This window comes from Mauremys reevesii, linkage group 1, assembly GCF_016161935.1.
Source record: "Mauremys reevesii isolate NIE-2019 linkage group 1, ASM1616193v1, whole genome shotgun sequence".
Lineage (NCBI taxonomy): Eukaryota > Metazoa > Chordata > Testudines > Geoemydidae > Mauremys > Mauremys reevesii.
In genome coordinates, this window is record NC_052623.1 from 208,789,106 (window position 1) to 208,810,684 (window position 21,579).

General features: G+C 47.4%; 1 protein-coding gene and 1 long non-coding RNA gene across 2 annotated transcripts in view; both read left to right on the plus strand.

Annotated features, from left to right (window-relative positions):
* Positions 1-14,232, plus strand: part of CHD1L (chromodomain helicase DNA binding protein 1 like) — a 40,373-nt gene extending 26,141 nt beyond the window's left edge. Inside the window, exons 15-23 of the mRNA XM_039528552.1 lie at positions 347-512; positions 1,802-1,944; positions 2,347-2,510; positions 7,237-7,445; positions 9,337-9,435; positions 10,066-10,136; positions 10,385-10,499; positions 10,805-10,913; positions 12,830-14,232. Coding sequence (XP_039384486.1) covers positions 347-512; positions 1,802-1,944; positions 2,347-2,510; positions 7,237-7,445; positions 9,337-9,435; positions 10,066-10,136; positions 10,385-10,499; positions 10,805-10,913; positions 12,830-12,908 — 1,155 coding nt within the window. The 3' untranslated portion in view covers positions 12,909-14,232. The remainder of the gene's footprint in view (positions 1-346; positions 513-1,801; positions 1,945-2,346; positions 2,511-7,236; positions 7,446-9,336; positions 9,436-10,065; positions 10,137-10,384; positions 10,500-10,804; positions 10,914-12,829) is intronic.
* Positions 14,233-15,312: 1,080 nt separating this feature from the next.
* On the plus strand, positions 15,313-21,079 carry LOC120400166. The gene is made up of 3 exons (XR_005595577.1): positions 15,313-16,408; positions 20,470-20,579; positions 21,020-21,079. It is a non-coding gene; the product is annotated as an uncharacterized LOC120400166 (long non-coding RNA).
* Positions 21,080-21,579: the final 500 nt, after the last annotated feature.

Sequence of the window (21,579 nt, forward strand, 5' to 3'; positions counted from 1 at the left end):
CTTTCTGATTGTTTAGAAAACCTCTTGAATGTGACCCAATGCAGAGCTGTCTGCCTGAGTCTGCATGTAGTCTGAGTAACTGTCTGTGCAGCTACTAGTGACCTATGGCTGTCAAGATGGATATTGCTGAGTATGATTTGTTACATGGGTCTTGTTAGGTGGTGCATAACTGATGAGGGCAGAGTGAGAATAACAGCTGTCAAAGCATGAGTGTTTTGCTGGGTGACATAAAGTGTCTGATTTCCCTCTTCACAAACTATTTTCATTTCAACCTAGAGGCTCAGTAGGCTAGGAGTAGCATGAAATATTATGGTGGTGATAAACGTCATCCTTTTGTTCATTAAAGCTGAGTGAAATCCTGAAGTTCGGTTTGGATAAGCTGCTCTCATTAGAAGGAAGCACCATCCAGGATGTGGAGCTGGAAAGTATCCTTGGAGAGACAAAAGAAGGAATGTGGGTAATGGATGTTGTGCTACCAAGTGAAGAAGAAAGCAGAGAGCAAGATACAGAAAGTAAGTTCGAGGATCCTAAATGCACACAAAACGCACTCAAGTCTGGATGCTATTAGAGGAGATTTCAAGGGGTTATACTGTGTTTTTCAGGTAACTTTGGAAGGAAGAAAAATGGGTTTGTGCTTAGAGTAGGGGACTTGAAATCAGGAGAAATGAGTTTTGTACCTGGCTCTGCCACAGACTTGATTTGTAACTGTTGAACACTCCCTTCCTCCTTTTGTGCCTCAATTTCCCCATCTGTAAAATGGGGATGATAACTGATTTGCCTTTAAGGGGGTTGCGAGGCTAAATTCATTAATGTCTGTGAAATGCTTTGATATCCTTGGATGCAAGACTCTAGGGAACGGTCAAGTTTGTATTATAATTGACTTTATTCATAGAAAAACATATATTTTAAGATGGAGTTACAAATCAGTAACTTAAGAGTAAAAAACTTCACAGGGATGTTGTAATTATCCCAAAAACAAGTGTTACAAACCCTGGAATTTCAGAGGTAAGGTTACACTTTAAAAAATCCAAGCATTAGGGAAAGAAATGCATAGTTAGAGCACCCAATTAACCTTAACTCTGTCCTGTGGTGACAGCGTGCAATAACCATATGATTAGGATTAAGACATGTTAGTGTGTGCAATCCCAGACTGGATTAAACTGACTTTTAAAGATCCTTTTTTCACATATTTTCCTCTTTTAGTGTCACTCTATGCACTGTGTTTGATCCATAATCTCTGCTTTAAGTGCAAAATGGAACTTATCCTTAACTATGGAGTTGTGACTGGGGTTTCCATAATATTACAGAAATGTGATCCTATAAAATGGGCCTTCTGTCCCATCCAGTGGCTGCTGGTAATAAGTCACCATTTGCCAATGGTTACCACGCAGTGGTATTTCCTATTGCCGACAGAGAGAAGAACTGTGGTATCTCAGATCCCAATGTGTGGTAGCTGTTGAAGAAATTTCTGACCTTAGGAGCCAGGATTCCATCTGTATTGGATAACACCAAACAAATTCCACTTGAAACTTCAAACTTGCCACGTGTGTAATCCTCGGTGAGGATTAATGCCTTGACAGAAATTTGGTTTAGTTGTCTCAGTCAGATGCTTATGTTTTTCCTCACAAAACTATCCCAACATCTATCCCTGTTAGAACGGGCAATGGTGTTTCACATAGGGTGTGAATTCAAATTAATTACTTACTGTAACTTTAATTATTACTTGTTACTTATTGTAATTTTAGCAGATACCACTGGCCCATTGGGAGACCTTTATATGTTTTAATTTTTTTTTTTAAAGATCATATGTACCTATATGAAGGCAAAGATTATTCGAAAGACCCGAGCAGAGAAGACAGAAGAGCATTTGACCAGCTTTTGGATCTTCAGAAAGTCCTTGAAGAGACCAATCAAGAAGGAAGAGCCCTCCGAAATAAAGCAAATGTAAAATGAAAGAAATGACTCTCATGATGCTGTCAATGAGTCATTGAAAATGAGGCAGATTTTAATCTCCAGTTTGTGGAGGAAAAACTTAGACTCAATTACAAATATGCTGAAATTAACAGTAGGCTCTGAGGATTGGATGACTCGGGGGGGGGGGGTTGGGAATGGATCAGAGATGAGCATTAAGAGGTTCAAATACAGGTCATAGCAGCACAGGTCACTGTCGTTAGCTGATGGTTTGGTGGCCTACTTGAAATGAGTTGGGGAGTATGAGTCAATGCAGACAAAGCCCTGGAGGAATAGACTGTGGGGAACTGATATGGGACATTGGATAAGGTGGGATCTGATAGGAATTTGAGATGAGAAATGTCTGTTTATCTGCAAGTCCCCTTCCTTTTCCAGGTACTTGTCACTGGTCTTCAGGAGGTGCCTACAAGGAGGAAGCATGCACTGAGCCCAGAAGAGCTGGAAGCCAGGAGGAGGAAACGACAAGAGGAGGCAGCAAAGAGAGCACGGCTCATGGAAGAAAAGAAACAGAAGAAAGCAGAAGCTGAACACAAGAAAAAGTAGGATTGTGCTTTGCCTGCTACTAAGCAGTGTGGTGTCTGTTACAGTTAGCGGGGAAACTGGCTATGTCAGACTGATAAAAACAAGTCAGGAAGCTACAAATTCTGATTACTCTTGCAATAACCGGGTATTTGGGACATGAGGAGGGGTGGAGGAGGAGACGTTGGCCGCAGGTCATGTCTAAAAGGAGCCACAGCTGTACATTGTTTTTTCAAGTGTGTGATGTAGAGGTGTTGATGTAGAAATGGCTTTTGACACAACGGTAGCATTGATTTTTTGCTAACTTTCATGATGGAATCCTACACGAAGTGGAAACATGTTTGCTACGGATGTGTACAAAAGAATAGCACAAGCATATGGGGACAAAAATCAGAAAGACTAAGGTACAAAATGAGTTACGCTTAGCAAGGGGCATAAAAGGCAATAATAAGAGGTTCTATAACTACATTGGGAGCAAGAGAAAGACGAAGGAAAGTGTAAGTCCTCTACTTGGTGGGGAAGGAAAGCTAATAATTGATGATATAAGAAGGTTGAGGTGTTTAATGCCTGTTTTGCTTCAGTCTTCACTCAAAAGGTAAATTGTGCCCAAATACTTAACACAATAAATATTAACAACAAGGGAGAAGGAATGCAAGCCAAAATAGGGAAAGAATAGGCTAAAGAATATTTAAATAAGTTAAATGTTATCAAGTTGGTAGTGCCTGATGAAATTCATCTTACAGTGCTTGAGGAACTAGCTGAAGCAATATTGGGATGATTAGCGACTATCTCTGAGAAGTCATGGATGACGGGTGGGGTCCCAGAGGACTGGAGAAGGGAAAACATAGTACCTATCTTTATATGGGAAACAAAGTGGTCTTGGGGAATTATAGACCACTCACCTAACTTCAGTACCTGGAAGGATACCGAAACGAATTATTAAATAAATCAATTGTAAGCTCTTAGAGGATAATAGGGTTATAAGGAATAACCAGCATGGATTTGTCCAGAACAAATAATTCCAAACCAACCTTATTTCCTTCTTTGAGAGGGATACTGGCCTAGTGGATGGGGGGAATCTGTAGATGTGATATGTCTACATTATGGTAAGGGGTTTGATACAGTCACACATGACATTCTCATAAGCAAACTAAGGAAATCTTGTCTAGATGAAATTACTATAAGGTACGTTTTAGGACTGATTGAAAGACCATGCTCAAAGGGTAGTTATCTATGGCTTGCTGTCAAACTTGGAGGGTGTATCTAGCAGGGTCCCGCAGGAGTCTGTTCTGAGTCCAGAACATTAATGACTTGGAGTACGCTTATAAAATTTGAAGAAGACACCAAGCTGGAAGGGTTTGCAAGCACTTTGGAGGACAGGATTAGAATTCAAAATGACCTTGACAAATTGAAGAACTGATTTGAAATCAACAGGATAAAATTCTATAAAGACAAGTGTAAAGTACTACGCTTAGGAAGAAAAAAAAAATCAAATGCACAACTACAAAATGGGAAATAACTGGCTAGGTGGTGGTACTATTGAAAAAGATCTGGAGGATCTAGTAGATCAGTTTGAATATAAGTCCATTCATGTGCAATTGCAAAAAAGGCTAATTTTGTGGGGTGTATTAACAGGAGTGTTGTATATCAGATACAGAAGGTAATTGTCCCACTGTACTCGGCACTGGTGAGGCCTCAGCTGGAGTACTCTGTCCAATTCTGGGTGCCACGCTTCAGGAATGATGTGGACAAATTGGAGAGAGTCAAGCCGAGAGTAATAAAAATGATTAAATGTTTAGGAAAACCTGACCTATGAGGAAAGGTTTAAAAAACAGGATATGATTAGTCTTGAAAATAGAAGACAAAGGAGGCACCTGATAAGGCTTCACATACGTTAAGGGTTTTTATTAAGAGAATGGCGATCAACTGTTCTCCATGTCCAGTTGAAGGTAGGACAAGAAGTAATGGACTTAATCTACAGAAAGAGAGTTTTAGGTTAGATATTAGGAAGAACTTTGTAAGGATAGTTAAGCTCTGGAACAGGCTTCAAAGAGAGGTTGTGGAATCCCCATCACTGGAGGTTTTTAAGAACATTTTGGACAAACGCCTGCCAGGGATGGTCTAGGTTTACTTGGTCCTGTCTCAGCACAGGAGGATGGAGCAGAGGACCCCTCAGAGTCCCTCCCAGCCCTACATTTCTATGAACAAGAACTCCATCGTTGACCCTGCTCAGATTTTGGGCAGCTCGCATTCAGATCCAGATTTGACAGTTGGCCCTTTACCTGTACAATGGAATTTGGATTTGAACTATGTGGTTGAGCCTATGTTTAAATTTCATCTCATTAGTTCTAGTTGTACCGCTTCGTGCCACCCTGGGCAACTCTTCCCCCTCCTCTGTAGTCATATCCTTCATGTGTCTATAAATGGTTATCACAAAGCTCCTTTCCCCTTCTTAACACCACAAACCCACCTGTCATACTAGTATTTGAAACAAGGCAGGGCTTCTCCCCGGCTTCTAAAGGATCTACTGCGACAGCCACAGTCTCTCCGAGGCAGTTTTTTTGTCCAAACATGTACAAAACCAGTTCCTCCCGTCACCCTTTGCATCTCAGGCTTCTCACTGCCTCCCCTCCCGGGAGATTTGGGCAGTCCTGCTGCTTCCAGCAGCTGCTGAGCCCTCTCTCACTGGAACTCGCCCCGACCCTGTGTAGCCCCAGGTGTAGCCATAGTCACTTCATTGGCCCAGCTGGGAGCACCTGCTCTGGCACAGGGGAGTTGGATTTTAGTCACCGTGTGATACACCTCCCCCACTTTTCAGAAAACAACTGCCTCTTTCACAGGCACGTCTTCCCCCGTCTTCCCCACTCCCCACCAGCCTATAAGGCCCCATCTGGACGGCTCTCACCCTTAAAAATACAAACATTTTCATACAGATTCATACACGTCAGTATTCCCCAAGTCCCCACAGTCTTTAACACCCGCCATACAATTTACATCTTCACCAGGCACGCTGTCATGAGCCTCATCTCACTTCTCTGACCTCTGCTCATTGGTTTTTCAGTCTGTAGTTGCACCGGTTCTCCCTTTGGTTGGGTGACTTTAAAGAGTAACTCAGCTCTCCCTTGGGGTTCCTTTTGCATGCCCTGGATTTATGTTTCAAATCCCACTTGCTCCTCCTGCAGGAGCTCAGTCTGGCACTCCAGCTCTTGCTGGTCGTTCAGCAACTCCTTCTCTCTCTGGGCTTGCTGTCGTGTCTCTTCCGAGGCAGCAAGCTCCACCAAGCGCTTTTCTGCCAAGGAGAGCGGTCCTCTCCTCTCAGTGCTGTAACGGTGGCTTTAGTAGCTGTAAGTGGTGGTTCCATTTTTTTTTCCTGCAGCCTCTGTGCCTGTGTCTTTCTCTCACTTTTCCTCTGAGGCTCTGTCTGGGTCCCTGATACAGTGTTTTGTCTCTACTGTGAGCTTCTGCTTCCTGGTACCCGGCTCTGCCTCCCCCTGCAGAGCTCTTCCCCTATTCTTCCCAAGTTCACTCTTCCCCGTGGGTGCAGAGATGTGTCCCATTTCCCCACACCTGAAACATTCTGGCTGCCTCCTACCAAACCTCCCATTGATTACACCGTCACTTGGGGCACCCAAATCTTTGGCATCCAGGTTTCCCGCAGTTTCCATTTTTAGTGGGGCAGTACCTTCTAATGTGCCTCAGCCCCCCACAACCCCTGGGAACCCTCCTGCCCTGGCCCCTTTTTGAGCCGCAGTAACAAGGCAGGATTCCACCCAGAGTCTCCCGGGTTTGTTCTGGGCTCTGCGCAGCTGAGCCAGTCTTAAAAGCACAGTTCACATAAGGACCGTCGCTTTTTTTATGCAGCACTCGCCCATAGGCAGAACATTCCCTCTGTTGGCCCTCACGTCCCTCGACCCCCTCTTTCCTGCTTTGTACCTGCGCCCACCAATCCCTTCCCTCTGCAGAATCTCTAGGAGAGTTGCTGCTGCTCCTCGAACCTGGTTAGTCACTTCTGTAGCTCCAGTTGCACCTCTGGCTGCCTCTCTCATCTGGCTGCCTGCGGAAACTGGAACGGGAACTCCTGCCATTGCTGTCATCCTCCATGCACCAGCAGAGCTTCCGTAAGCAAAGCAGGCTGCCATATAATCCTGTTCCATTAATTCCGGGTCACCCCTACAAAGTGGGGCCAATCAATGATAGGGGCTTGCCCTCTTTCGTTTCCTTTTGCACCAATGATATTCCTTACTCTCCTCTTGAATGGGAGCTAACCAAAGTGCCTACATGAATCAAGGCAGGGCTTCTCCACAGCCTCTAAAGCACCCACTGCCAGACCCACAGGCTCTCTGAGGCAGGTTTATTGTCCAAATTTAAACAAAACCAACTCCTCTTTACGTCTCAGGCTTCTTCTCGCTGCCTTCCCTCCCAGGGTACTCTGGCAGCCCTGCTGCTGCTGCTTCCTAGCCCTGTCTCAGCCAGTTCTCTCTCACTGGCAGTTCCTCTGACCCTTTTTAGCTTCAGGTGCAGCCATAGACCCTTCACTGGCCCAGCTGGGAGCACTCCCAGGGACCAGCCACTCTGTGGCAGTGTGGTTTCTGAACTTGGGGGGTGAAATTATGGTTCTGGATCTGGAGCTGAGCTTGGTCCCTCGAAACCCCAAATCCAGCTATTCATGACAAGGATTTAACGCAGCAGACGTTTGGCTTCCCAGTTTTCATTTGGCCTATTCTTCTTTTGCCTCGTTCTTTTCAGGATGGCCTGGTGGGAGGCAAATCACTACAGATCCCCCTGTCTGCCCTCAGAGGAGAGCGACTCGGAGGATGCCTTTGAGGAGGGGGAAGACAGGCTGGTTGTGGAGTTAGATGACACAGACCCAGAGCTGAACTCCATCAAGTATGTGATGGGTGATGTTACCCACCCCAGAGCCGAAGAGGAGGATGCGATCGTCGTCCATTGCATAGGTAGGACTGGCAAGAGCAAAACCCCTTCCTTGGGATAGTGCTGAATTGTGCCTTGTAGCCCAACGGCTGAGCAGTAGTAACAGCGGAGTGGCCCTGGCTGAAGGCGTTCTGCCTGCATGGTGCAGGTGCAGTTAAAATGCCACAAGGAAGGAGTGGGGGTAGCATGCTCCCTAGCATGCAGCCCCTCCCTTTTCAGAAGGTGAAGCGTGAACTCCCCTCCATCCAGTGGGCCCAGTAAGTGGGCGGACCCTGGCCCTGTGCGTGTGCAGACTCAGTGAGGCCATTCGGCCTGGAGTCCCATTCAGAAGGTTTACTTCCTGTCCAGATGAGCTGGAAATATAACTTAACCAAAAGGTGACATTTTGCAGAACACATTGAAATCTGCAAAGACACCCGCACCCTGACCCCACCCTAAATCTGTGCTGAAATGCGGAATTTCTGCAGGGTGTGTTAACTCTAATAAGGTCCATTGCCTATGGAGGAAGATGTGTGTAAGCCCACCCGGATGGCCCAGCAGTGATGGGGCAGGCCCTGTGGGACAGCAGCAGAAAGTAGTGTCTGGTTTGCACTGGAGACAGCAGAAAGTGGGCATCTGCTTGGTCTAGCTGGGCAAGGGCATTGGCAGAGTGGAGCAGTGGGGCGAGAGTGTTTTAGCTGAACTCAGCATCTGGGTATTCAGTGTCTTAGCTGCTGAGGAATAGGGGACAGTCATGGTGCTTCAATGTTGCTTTGTGCAGCAAGAGCTGAGGCCCTCTGGGAAGTGAAAACACAAAGAGGTGATGGTCCTAGAAGGACTGCCTGGCACTACACGGTATGTTGTGCTGTATGCCTAGGGACAAAGCTGCCACAACACTCGGTTTCATGGGATGCCCATGAAGGAATTAACTGGTACAGGGCTCCAGCTCTCCCGGTCTGCCATTGTCATGCCCCCAGGTCATGGTTAGGCTAAGGCAGTGTCTCCGACATGATGTCCTGCTGGAGGGGACAGTGGGGGCTAGAACGAGGATTCCCCTGCCTGTGTGGTTTGCAGTCAGCTCCTCTGAACTAATCTTTTACTCTGAGGAAAGTTATTTTTCTAATTCTCCTTCATACTTGGAAAAGCTATGGGCCAGCCCATGCTGGGCCTTGGATGGAGGAGCGGGAGGGAGCCTAGCGCTAGGAACAGTTGCAGTCCCTGGATTCCATCCTGTCTCCTATGTGAATTCGGAGGGGAGCATTTCACTCAACCCCAGGAGGAGCGGGGGAGGCAGATGCATGCACCTGGAAGGAGGACACGTTCCTCCTGTGCTTCGTGTAGCTTGGGGGTGGGGCAGTGGATTGTGCCTCCTGAGACAAAATCCCCTGTTGAAGCTTCTCCACTGTGGGTGTTAAAGCCGCAAGGCAATGGCTGATTGGCTAGATTGTGGCATTTATTTCAAACTCATCCAACATGCTCTGTTTAAAAACAAAAACACACTGGGGGTGGGGGGAATCCTCTGCCTTCTGGAGGTGTAGGCAGCATCTGAGGGGAAGTAATGGATGTCTACAGTACCAGGTTACCAGGCTGCACATAGGATTTGATGACTGATTGCACATGGGGTGGGGAGGAATTTCCCCTGGGATGGCTTGGCAAAGATCGTGTGGGAAGTTTACTTTCCTGAAGTGCTGAGCAGGGATCCTCTCTTAGGGTCATGTGATCTGTTTCCGGCACAGAATGAGGGAGCTGGAACATTGAGGGATTTTGTTTCATCTCATCTTCCATGTCTGTTTCTAATGAGTCCTATGATGTGCAGTGAGAACATGTCTATTCCCTGCAGAAGGCATTATTAGCACAGATACACTTGGAAGCTCATCTCTTTGGACACAGATCTCAATTGAAAAAAAAAGAATCTAACTTGTAATTTTGCTTTAGATGATTCCGGCCGGTGGGGAAGGGGAGGATTATTTACAGCTCTGGAAGTTCGTTCTGATCAGCCCAGGAAAATATACGAGCTGGCAGGAAGGATGAAAGGTAAAAGAGAAAAATATAATCTTAGTGCTTGAAGTTGATGGTCTCTCCTTTTAGTCTGGCACTTCCTATGTGTGGTGTTGGAAGTGACAATACAGGAAGACATTTTGACCCTGACCTCTGCTCTGGAGTGAGAAGATTCTTCATAGAACTCAGTTGTTTTGATCTTTTCCTGGGGAAAAAGATCTTGTTCTTTAGTCACAGTATTTCTTCTCTCTACAAGGCAGTGCTAAACCTGCAGTTCAAATCTCAAAATGATTTTAAGAGGAGGAGGTGGGTTGGAGCAACGTCAATATGTGTCTAGCCAGGCCATGGGCTCTCTCCAGTACCCCTTGTTCTCCTATGTGCACATACACACTAGTGATCTTAAACCATTACGGAGCTAGTGAAGAACAGATTAGACCTCACTTAGACTGGAATTTTATTCTCTCAGTCTCTCTTTCCCCTCATGTCTTTTAATCACTTTCTTTCTCCATTTTCTCACCTCCCTCCTCTGAAGAAAATGTCTGTGTGGTGCACAGTGTTGAGAACTGGAAAGGATGGTGTAGAAGCCTATAACAGTTAGCATTGCATTGACTCACCTTTGTTCTTCATGGGATTGAATATTTTCTTATGTTTTTGGTTTTCGGACAGACGTGGCATTGGGAAGAACCCTCTTATTCCCCATTGACGATAAAGAATCCAGAAATAAAGGCCAGGACTTGGTAACTATAAGAAGCCTCTTTGATGTTCTCTCTACTGAAGCACTGAAACAACATGAAGTGAATGTTACATGTTACACAAAATAACAGTGCCCCTAATACAGCACAGGACTGGCTTGAAATAAGTGTTAACAAAGACAAGACAAGGAAAAGCTTTTTTTTCCAGCCTATAAAGTGTGTGTTTAATGTTATTTTCTAACAGCCATTGCCGCGACTGCCAGTGTACAGACATCCCATGTTTGTCTTTCTAGTTGGCCCTGATTGTAGCACAGCACCGGGATCGGTCCAACAACTTGTCTGGCATTAAGTTGTCCGCTTTGGAAGAGGGCTTAAAGAAGATTTATTTAGCAGCCAAGAAAAGGAATGGTAAGTGTGCATCTGTCCATCTGTGTGCCTTTGAAATGGGAAGAATGATGTACCCCAGAGCTGTGCATGAAATTCCACTTAAAGATTCTGGCAGGGTCATGGATTGAGATGATCTTATTCTAATGGGTCTTTTCCATCTCTTCTGTGACTGTCTTCTGAAATGGAAGGGGGGACACACTTACCCACTACAGCTAGAACGTTATGACACAGGCATTTCTTCTGCCATTGAGTGGAGCTTATTTTATTTATTTATTTATTTTTTTAATGCATCAGGCCCTAAAGAGCTTTTCCGCTCTCTCTTCCAGCAAGCGTCCATCTTCCACGTATTGGACATGCAACTAAGGGATTTAACTGGTATGGTACTGAGCGGCTCATCCGAAAATATTTAGCAACAAGAGGAATCCCCACATCTATGTATCCTTTGAAACATGGTTATTTTATTTTGTTCAAATCAAAATGACCTGTCATATCTGCAAATACCAAAATGTTCACTGTAAGATCTAGATCCACTGTGGGCTACGGATATCATACTAGGACAGTGCAACTAAAAACTGTGTTGAACAGATGTCTAAATCTCACTCTCATCTAAGCACACATTACATAGTGGATACTAAGCATGCTAGATGATGGTATTTGTTTGTATGATGGGGGGAGAGGGGAGTATACGCTGGTCCTCTGGTGACAGCCATTGGGCTTCTTGTAATGTCCCAAGTTTGTAGTGATGTGACTGAAGTTATAGAAACAATTTATCAAACCGACCCAGACACAAACACAATGGACAGATTAGGAAAAGCACATTCTAAAGACGTGTGTGTGTGTGTGTGTGTGTGTGTAAGAGAGAGATGGGGTTTACTCAGCACTGGGACACTCCTTTGTGGCTGCATCTGGGGACTAGCTCTGCCCGGTCTGATGCCCCTTTCCTTCAATTGCTTGTGCCATGGTCCCTCCTGCTCTCTAGCAATTGCAGTGCTTTCTCTTCATGGCTTGGCTCTGGTCTGGTCACTATACAGGTTTCCCGGGGTAACAAGTCTCACCAGACCAGCTGTCCAGATGCCATTCCAGGCTGTTTTCCCATGACTGTGCCACTTTCCTAGTGGCTGGGAGGAGAACCCAGACCCACCTGCTACTCCGGTTTCCATCCCAGGGACCCTACAGTCAGCAGCCAAATCTGCACCATCTCAGCGCTTGCTGCTGTTTCCCTAGGTGTCTTCCTACTCTACACTCTGCAGGCTTCCTTCTCCACCAGCCCTCTGTGTGAGCCCCTGCCCTCAGAGTCCAGATTCCAAGGCTTTTGCTCCCCAGGTTTCCTCTTCCTCTCCTCACTAGGCCCAGAGAGTGACTGCAGTCCCCTTCTTCTCTCACTTCCTGGCTTTATACAAGCCCCTTCCTACTCCTGCGCAGCTGGACTCCATCTTTAATAAATGCTTGTCAGTCAAGCCGAAGTCTCCCCCCAGGTACAACCTCCCAGGTTAATTAGCCCCTTCTGAGCCACCTTCACCCCTTCGGGGGCAGTGTGGAGTGAACACCCATCACAGTGTGGGGTGTGTGTGTGAGAGAGAATACACATATGAAACAAAATAGCATAGCACTTACTTAAAAAGTGAACAGCTTTTGTGGGGGGAAAAAAGTCACTTTTAAGGGTTTTATGGTCATATAACTTTACTTTATATCAAAATGTAAAAGGTACTTCGTTGCACTGAAGTAGCTCACCAGTGCATGCAATTATATGTCGTACCATCACAGATCACGCAAGATGGAAAGATCAGTGAGTCAGTAAACATCAACTAAAGGATTGTCTTTGAGGGAGATGGGGACTGGGGGAAGGGGAGGGGAAGGGAAGGACCACTAGCTCCAGGATAGTTCGCTTTATAAAATATTGGTCAGGTGAAAAGAAAAGGGACAATTACCAATTTCAAATTAATATATTTTAAACCAATGTCTTTATCTATGTGGCTACTGACAACTTTTGTTTGTTAAAACTGGGAAAGAATCCTACAAAACCAATTGGATTTTCATTGTGTATGCTGTTTGTTCAGTTTCTCTCTGTCTTGATGTGCAAAGCAGAATAGAATTCAGCTGAGTCTTCCATAGGTGAGTAAGTTCTGCAGGGCTGGCAGGAGTAAGAAGTGTTAAAACTATATTCTTGTCACTTCTTGGGGGAAATGCAGCTGCTGTATAATGCCATGTTCAGCAATGCTGTGAGAGAGACAAAATTAAGAACAAAGGTGTAGAGTATAGTGAGTATTCTACCTCCTTACCTCTTTAAGTTGATGCCATTAGTACATATTTGGTTTGAAATTTTAGAGTATTTCCTTGACCCTTCTCCTTAGATACTACTTCCCTAGGAATAAAGCATCTTCCTCTTCTTCACAACCATCCACAACTTCAATGACAACCTCAAACCCTTGAAGATCCAGTGATTTAATTCAGAAGTGTACTGATCTCTAAAAACCCATGAGCTCTTCAACATCACATCTAGAGCCAGCCTGTATTTATGTCGCTTCTCTGAAGCAGATCCAAAGTCACTGTTGGTTGTCCGGTTCTAGACCTCTATAGTTCAGAGTGGTTTTTTTTATTAGTTATGGAACTGAGCTGTGTTAAAACTTCTTCAAACTTCAGGAGATACATGCATCTGGGGTGTTTGTTTGGGCCCATGTCTAGTTTTTAAGATGGAAAATTAAACCTTCACTAAAGACCAATCATAAGCCCTCGTCTTAAACCACCATCTTAAATTATTCTCAGGGTTTGCAGTACAGTTTTGTTTGACTTCTGCTTCAAGACCTTATCTCTTGTTTACAACACTGATTTCTGCTGGTTGTTTGGTGGCTGCTTGAGACAGTTTGAGTGGGTGGGGCTGTAGCTATCTCTAACAAATATGTAGACACACACATTTATATATATATGGTGGGGCTGTAGCTATCCCTAACAAATATATACAGAGAGAGAGAGAGAGGATTGTCTCAAACAACCACCAAAGGGCCAGCAAAAAAATTCAGTCATGTAAACGAGAGATAAGATCTATTGATAAAACTTCTTTCTTTGGCGAGGGAGGTGTCTGCAGCAAAAACTCAACATAACACACACTTAATGTAAACAGCCCCAACTCCAAAGAAACCCATTTTAATGATGTTTCTTCAAACAGAAAATTCTAAGTTCTAAGTTAGAACTAGTTGCACAATCACATGTTTGCAACCAAGCAGTGTCCATATAACCAGTATCCTTTGCCAGGACACACAAGTCTGACAAAATCTGAGGTGGTCTTTATAAGAGACTCCTTTCTTCCTCCCACTACTGCTCTTTATTATAGAATACTTGGATTGTTGCTGCTATCAGGCAAAGCTGGTTTCCTTATGCTGTTCTAAAGGTTTTGTGATCCTTTGGTCCACTTACAGAAAAAAAAGTAATGGAAAATGTTATTTTCTTACTGGCTTTGCTCTGTATGGCACAGTAAAACCTTTGTGACTATAATGTTTTTGGCACCATGTGACGTGGTTGCTGGGTATCGCCTGTCAGCAGTGGTGTCCCTAACAAATGATTCAGTCAGAGAGGCTGTGAACAGCAAACAGGAATCACTGGTGATCTGTTCGGCTTCTCAAAGAAAGTGCACTGCAGCCAACGGAAAGCGTGTGCTTAAATATGTTACTGCATGTATACGCTCTGCTGAATGTAACACTGTAATAGCACCATCTGGTGACTCTCAATAATGTTACTGAGCCTGATTCTGGCACCCTTCTTTCCATTGACAAGTGCTTTCCTTCACAAGCAGTCTTACTGAGATTTTACATATGTGCATACACATACACATGGTATTGCCAGACACACACCCCCACACACAGGTTCTGATCACTCAACTCCCGTTAAAACCAATGGGAGTTGCAGGAGCTCAGCTCCTCTCAGGATCAGGCCTTTAGGAACCAACCCTATAAGCTCTTATGTGAACAGCCCTTACTTACTTGGGTAAGAGTTTGCACGATCAGGGCCTTACTTTGTAAAGCTCTTGGAGATGAAAGGTACCTTATTTTCATTGATATGAACTGGCATTCTCTGAACTGGCCAGCTGGTGGCGCTGTTATCTATCTCAAGCAACACATGTTGCTGTTAGGCTGGTTTCAAAGAGCAGGGAAATGTTCTGCTCCAGCATAGAAAAATGTTCTGTTTTGCCCAAGTTAAAATATGAATCTTGTTTTTCATTTTTCTTTACCAATTTTACTCAACATTTAAAGTGAAATTGCAGTTTAAAGGCACAAGACTTTGTTCCTCCACCCCTCCTTCCCCCTTACTTTTGTCATCATCTTTTAATTGGTTGAATTTCCAATTGTTTCTCCTTTCAACGTGTGCCAACGTTCTTCACAGCCTCACAAACACCTACACCCAAATCCCTCCCAGCTGTAAGTCTTCTGGCTTCAGTGCAGCTACATTGAGGATCAATTTGCTCTGTCAGGTAGGTTACTAGAGTGCTCCAAACAGGGGCGGCTCTACAAAGTAGGCTGCCCCAAGCAGCACGGAGCGCTGCGCCGCCCTTCCCCAGTCCCGCGGCGGGTCCCCTCTTCCCGCGGCTCCGGCATCCTGGGGAGGGCGGCATTTGGCTCCGGTGGAGCTTCCGCCGGCATGCCTGCGGCAGGTCCACCGGAGCCGCGGGAAGACGGGACCCGCCGCAGTCATGCCTGCGGCAGGTCCGCTCGTCCCGGGCTCCGGTGGACCTGCCGCAGGCATGCCGGCGGGAGCTCCACCGGAGCCAAATGACGCCCTCCCCAGGATGCCGCCCCAAGCGGGCGCTTGGCCCGCTGGTGCCTAGAGCCGCCCCTGGCTCCAAAATAGATTTAAGTTTATTTACCAATATTGAGTCAGCTACTGGTGGCCAGACATGGGACTCAACTTCAGACACATGAGGCCAAATGCTGAAGTACTTACTTGAGGCCTCATATACTCTTCTCTGCTTCTGAGAGCAAAGGGGAGCATGCACCCATGGGTCTGATGGGGGGGGGGGAGCTACCTCCATACCATGGTTCTACCTCCCCCAAAGCTCCAGGAGCTCCTTCATGAGATCTCTGCAAGGATCCAGATATGCGGTTTGGAAATAAGAGGGGCGGCCATTGCTTGGACTATATTCCAGACCTCTGGGGCAAAGCAGGCCAACTTCTGATCTCAGTTCCTCTTCCACTCGGTAGACCTCTTACCCTTTGGAGGTAGCACCTACCTTAACTTTGCTCCTTCAAACTTTACAGGAGAAATGGTTACGTAGCTTGTTTTAAAAATATTATTACTTAAATCCATTAGAGATGGACCAAAACCAGGCATTTATCTAAAACATATACCTCCCACCTCCAAATTTTAGGAAGTTAGGAGAAATGGAAATCAGATCCCAACTAAACCCAGGTTTGGTTTTGCAAAACCCAGCCAATGAGCTTGTGCAAACCCAGAGCCCCCACTCCTCATCGCATAGAATTCTTTATTAGATTATTTAACTCAATAAAGGGCTGGGGGAGATATTTTGTGTGTAAGTTATGTGTTGTGCTGCTCGTACTAGTACATGCTGCTCCACTTTACCCCTTTTCAAATAGCAGTCAAGCCAGAAGGGAAGGAATTCCCTATATTCATATCCCTCCAGCCCCATCTTCCTCAAAACAAGACCTCCTGCAGTGTGTAAGCTAAACCAAGGTTCTTCTTCGAGTGCTTGTTCATGTCAATTCCAATCAGGTGTGTGTGCGCATGCACAGCAGCCGGAAGATTTTTCCCCTGGGCGCCCCCTGGAGTTGCGCCTTCATAGTGCTCAATATAGAGCTCTGCTGACCCTCCACCCACTCAGTTCTTTCTTACTAGCTGTGATGGTTAGCTGGAACGTCCTGTAGCTCTTGCCTTGGCAAGCGCCATTAGCAGTGTCCGTTGTACATAGTTCTCATGAGTTAGTAGTAAGTTTAGTACCATGGTTCTGGAGGGATTGGGTGGGGGGTATGCTATGGTTCCTGGCTTTAAGACTTGCGAGGCCTGTGGCAAGCATATGCCTAAAAGTGACCCGCACACCTCGTGTTTAAGGTGCCTAAGGGACAGTCACCAGAAAGACAGGCACAAGATCTGTCGTGGGTTTCACCCTAGGACTTTGAAGGACAGAGATCAGCGTCTCACAGTCCTTCTTATGGAGGCTGCACTCCAGCCCCAGTCAGACCCCGGATCAGGGACCCTGTGCCGAGCACCTCCTCCTCGGTGCGGAGTGCCCCAGCGCTGTCGGCACGGGAACTGAGGAAAGACTCTTCTTAAGAATCCCAGCACCACCATGGCTCCACTCATGGCTCACAATCGCCAGTGCCACAAAAGAAAGGAGACCGGAAAGGGGCTGCTGTCCCCTGGCCAAGACCAAGGAACTGGCCACTATGAGACCCCACTCGGGCCACACCACCTCGGCCCCTTCACGTGCTAGAGTCGTGCCAAGTCTGGACCGTCCCCGTTCGCCGGTCCCATGGAGCTAACAGCTACAGCTCCCATCGACTCCTGAGGCATTTGTGGCGTCCTAGGACTTATTGCACCATGAGGCACCATCAAGAGGAAAGCCGGCGATGATGTCGCGGCTCTCACTATCCCCGGCACCAATGGCCCAGGGGCGGGAGCCACGTTGGTTCCCTAGCCCATGCTGCGAACTATCGTTCCCTCACAATGCAGCTCCTCCATGGTCCTCCTCAGAGACCTCGGAGTCGGACTCCGTGCACTCAGACAGGAGTAGGAGCAGGAGATCGAGGTTACGGTGGGATTGTCATGCTTACCCGGCACCATGGCCCACTCAATAGCAACACCCGATGTAGTGGCCATTCTGGACACCCTGGGCCTTCCACCAAAGCCAAGGGCAAAGTCAGGGGCCCCAGTCTAGAGTGACATCGGTAGCTTCGACTACCTTTATACCGCCTTTGGCTCCAAGAGTACCAGGAGTGGCTACAGCACCTCCCGTTACTGGGTTACCACCACCCATTGCACCGACGTCAGCTTCTGCGGTACTGCCACTGTTCACATCGTTGACACCGACAGCTCCAGTACTGGTGGTCCTGACGTCGGCACTGAATCTCCCTCTGTAGTCCCAGCACCAAGAATCACAGCACTGTCGGGGTCAACATCAGCATCCCGGGAACCCCAGGCTCCATGGGACCCCCTGGGCATGGAGGGAAGGCAACAGCCAATTCTTCCGGGACTTTCATCCTCTTCCTCACCAGATGAGGCAGTGGCGGGCACTGCTGTAGCCCCAGCCCTAGAGGACAGCAGAGTTCTGCAGCGGCAGTGGGCTGCCCAGGGTCTGGGCATCCAGGCAGAGGAGGTTGTGGAGGACGCCGATCCCATGGTGGATATCCTCGCCCCCTCTGGGCCTGCTCGCATTGCCCTGCCCATCATAAAAACCATCTCTGACACCACAAAGACTTTGTGGCAGACCCCAGCCTCATTTCCCCCTACGGCTAAGCGCAATGAGAGACGCTATTTTGTGCCATCCAGGGTCTACGAGCACTTATAAACCCACCTTCCACCAGATTCCCTGGTAGTGGACACTGCTAATCAACATGAGCACCAGAGCTACCAGGAACCCTCCTCAAAGAACTGGGAGGCGAAAAGACTCTACCTCTTTGGGAGAAAGGTCTACTCAACTGGCAACTTGCAGCTTCATATTTCTAACGAGCAGGGCATTGTTAGCAGGTTCTGTTATATTATGTGCAGAGCAATGGCTAAGTTTATGGAGCTGCTTCCGCAGGATTCGCATACCAAAGTTTCAGCTCTGGTGGAGGAGGGGAAGCTTATCTCCTGGGCCTCACTGCAGGCCGCTCTGGACAGGGCAGATGTGGCCACTTGGGTTTTTCCTGAAACTCCTGGGACACATGGCCGCTTGTACCTCTGTGGTGCAACATGTCAGGCTCAGACACTGGCCACTCCAATCGTGGTTAGACTCAGTGTATCGGCCAGGTCAGGACAGTTTGGACAGGGTCGTGACTCTGCCTTGCCCGGTCCTCGACTCCTGTGGTGGCTCAACCCGCAGGTAATGTGTGCAGGGGTCCCCTTCACCAGCTCCCAGCCATCCCTTTCACTAGTGACAGAGGCGTCTGCCTTGGGTTGGGGGGCACACCTGGGAGACCTCAGGACACAATGCCCCTGGTCTCAGGCGGAACTTTCTCTCCACATCAATGTCAGAGAGCTGAGAGCAGTCTGCCTAGCATGCCAGACTTTCCAAGCCCACTTGGCAGGGAGATGTGTATCAGTTATTACAAACAACACCATGCCAATGTTTTATATCAACAAACGGGGGTGCACATTCCTCTCCCCTGTGCCAGGAAGCCCTTAGGTTGTGGGACTTTTGTGTGGAGCATTCGATACACTTGCAAGCTTCGTACCTCCCTGGAGTACAGAACGAGTTGGTGGACTACCTCAGTAGGTTGTTCCACAGCCACAAGTTGGCCCTACACCCGGATGTCGCAAACTCTATTTTCCAACAGTGGGGCTTTCCCCGAATAGACCTGTTCACCATGCGACGCAACAGGAAGTGCCAGCAGTTTTGCTCCTTCCTGAATCACAGCCCAGGCTCCGTCACGGATGTGTTCCTCATCCCGTGGGGAGGCCATCTCCTATACGCATTCCTGCCCGTCCCTCTCTTTCACAAGGTGCTCCTCAAGATATGGAGGGAAGAAGCTTCGGTGATATTGATATCTCCAGTCTGGCCACCCCAACGCTGGTACACATCTCTCCTGAAAATGTCCGTGGAAGCCCCAATCACCTGCCGCTCTTCCTGGACTTGATAACTCAGGATCACGGCCGTCTCCAGCACCCGAACCTCGGGTTGTTGCACCTCACGGTGTGGAAGCTCCATGGCTGAATCTGATGGAGCTCTCCTGCTCGGACCCGGTTACACAAGTCCTCTTGGCAGTAGGAAGCCTTCCACCAGGGCTATCTACCTACCTGGCCAAGTGGAAGAGATTTTCAATCTGGTCGGCGCACCACTGTCCATCTCTGATGCTTGCTTCTATACCACTTATACTGGACTATCTTCTCCATCTTAAGCAGCAGCAGCTGTCTATGTTGTAAATAAAGGTTCACTTGGCCGCCATTTCTGCCTTCCAGCCAGGTTCAGAGGGCCGATCAGTCTTTGCCAGCAATATGGTCAGCCGTATCCTGAAAGGTCTCAACAGGCTTTACCCTCACGTCCGACAACCGGTCCCAGCCTGGGACCTTAATCTGGTCCTTTCCAAACTGATGGGGCTGCCCTTCAAGCCGCTGGCGACTTGCTCCCTGCTCTACCTCTCGTACAAGATGGCATTTCTGGTAGTGATAACCTCAGCCAGGAGGGTGTCTGAGCTCAAGCCCCTAACATCAGACCTTCCCTACACCGTGTTCTATAAGGACAAGGTTCAGCTCAGGCCACATCCAGCATTCCTCCTGAAAGTTGTCTTCCAATTTCACATCAACCAGGACATCTTCCTCCAGTGTTCTATCCTAAGCCACACGCAAGCAGCAGGGAGCAGAAGCTTCACTCATTGGATGTCCACAGAGCGCTAGCCTTTTACATTGAAAGAACGAAGCCATTCTGGAAGTCCATTCAACTGTTTGTAGCCATGGCAGACAGGATGAAGGGTCTTCCACTCTCTCATCTTAATGAATTTCATTGTGGATCATGTCCTGCATCTGGGCCCTGGTCTACACTACAAGTTTAGGTAGAATTTAGCAGCTTTAGATTGATTTAACCCTGCACTACAAAGATATTTTTGTTGACTTAAAGGGGTCTTAAAATCAATTTCTGTACTCCTTCCGACAAGGGGATTAGCTCTGAAATAAACATTGCCGGGTCAAATTTGGGGGTCATGTGGACACAATTTGACGGTATTAGCCTCTGGGAGCTATCCCAGAGTGCTCCATTGTGACCGCTCTGGACAGCACTCTCAACTCAGATGCACTGGCCAGGTAGACAGGAAAAGCCCTGCAAACTTTTGAATTTTGTTTCCTGTTTCACCAGCGTGGCAAGCTGATCAGCACAGGTGATGAGCCAGGAACTGTTTATCTCCCTGGAGACATTACCCTCCCAACCCGGGCTCCCAGACCTTGAAGGCGGAGAAGGCCCCTCTGGTGAGTGTACCTTTTGTAAATATAATACATGGTTTAAAAGCAACTGTGTTTAATGATTATTTTGCCCTGAAGACTTGGGATGTATTCGTGGCCAGTAAAGCTACTGGAATGCAGTCAAGCAACATCCGTTCTTTATCTCTCTTTGTTATTCTCAGGAGAGTGATATGAGTGACATGGTCACCTGGTTGAAATAAGGGAATTTTATTAAAGAGACATTCAGAGGTGGCTATTCCTGCTGGCCTGTGTGCCTGTGGCTGAAAAGAAATCCCCACTGTTAGCCACGGGTCGGGGGAAGGGTGAAGCGATCATCCCAGAGAATTGTGTGTGTGTGTGTGTGGGGGGGGGGGGGGTTAGTTGGGTTTGTGCTGCACGTTAACCCGAAAACCTTAGCCCCTCCTTTTAAATGGTCAATCCAACTCTCCCTTTTTTCTCTCCCGCAGCTGCAAATGTTTCAACGCTACCCCTATCATCTCCGTCCCAGAGGTTAGCGCAGATAAGAAGGTGAAAAAAATGCACTCACGATGAAATGTTCTCTGAGCTCATGCAGTCCTCCTGCACTGAAAGAGCCCAGCAGAATGCGTGGAGGAAACAATGTCAGAGTCCAGGAAATCACAAAATGAACGCGAGGACAGGAGGGACGTGCGAGATGAGGTGGTGGGAGCAAGAGGAGCAGTGGTGGCAGTGTGAGGCAGGAGGCAATGCTGAGGCTACTGGAGAATCAAACTGATACGCTCCACTGTATGGTTGAGGTGCAGGAAAGGCAGCAGGATCACAGAGTGCCGCTGCAGCCCCTGTGTAACCAACCACCCTCCTCTCCAAGTTCCATAGTCTCTTCACCCAGACGCCCAAGAACTTGGGTGGGGGGAGCTCTGGGCATCCAACCTCTCCACCTCAGAGAACTGCCCAAGCAACAGAAGGCTGGCATTCAATAAGTTTTGAAGTGCAGTGTGGCCTTGTCCTTCCCTCCTCCACCACCCCACCCAGTGCTTCCCCCTCCACC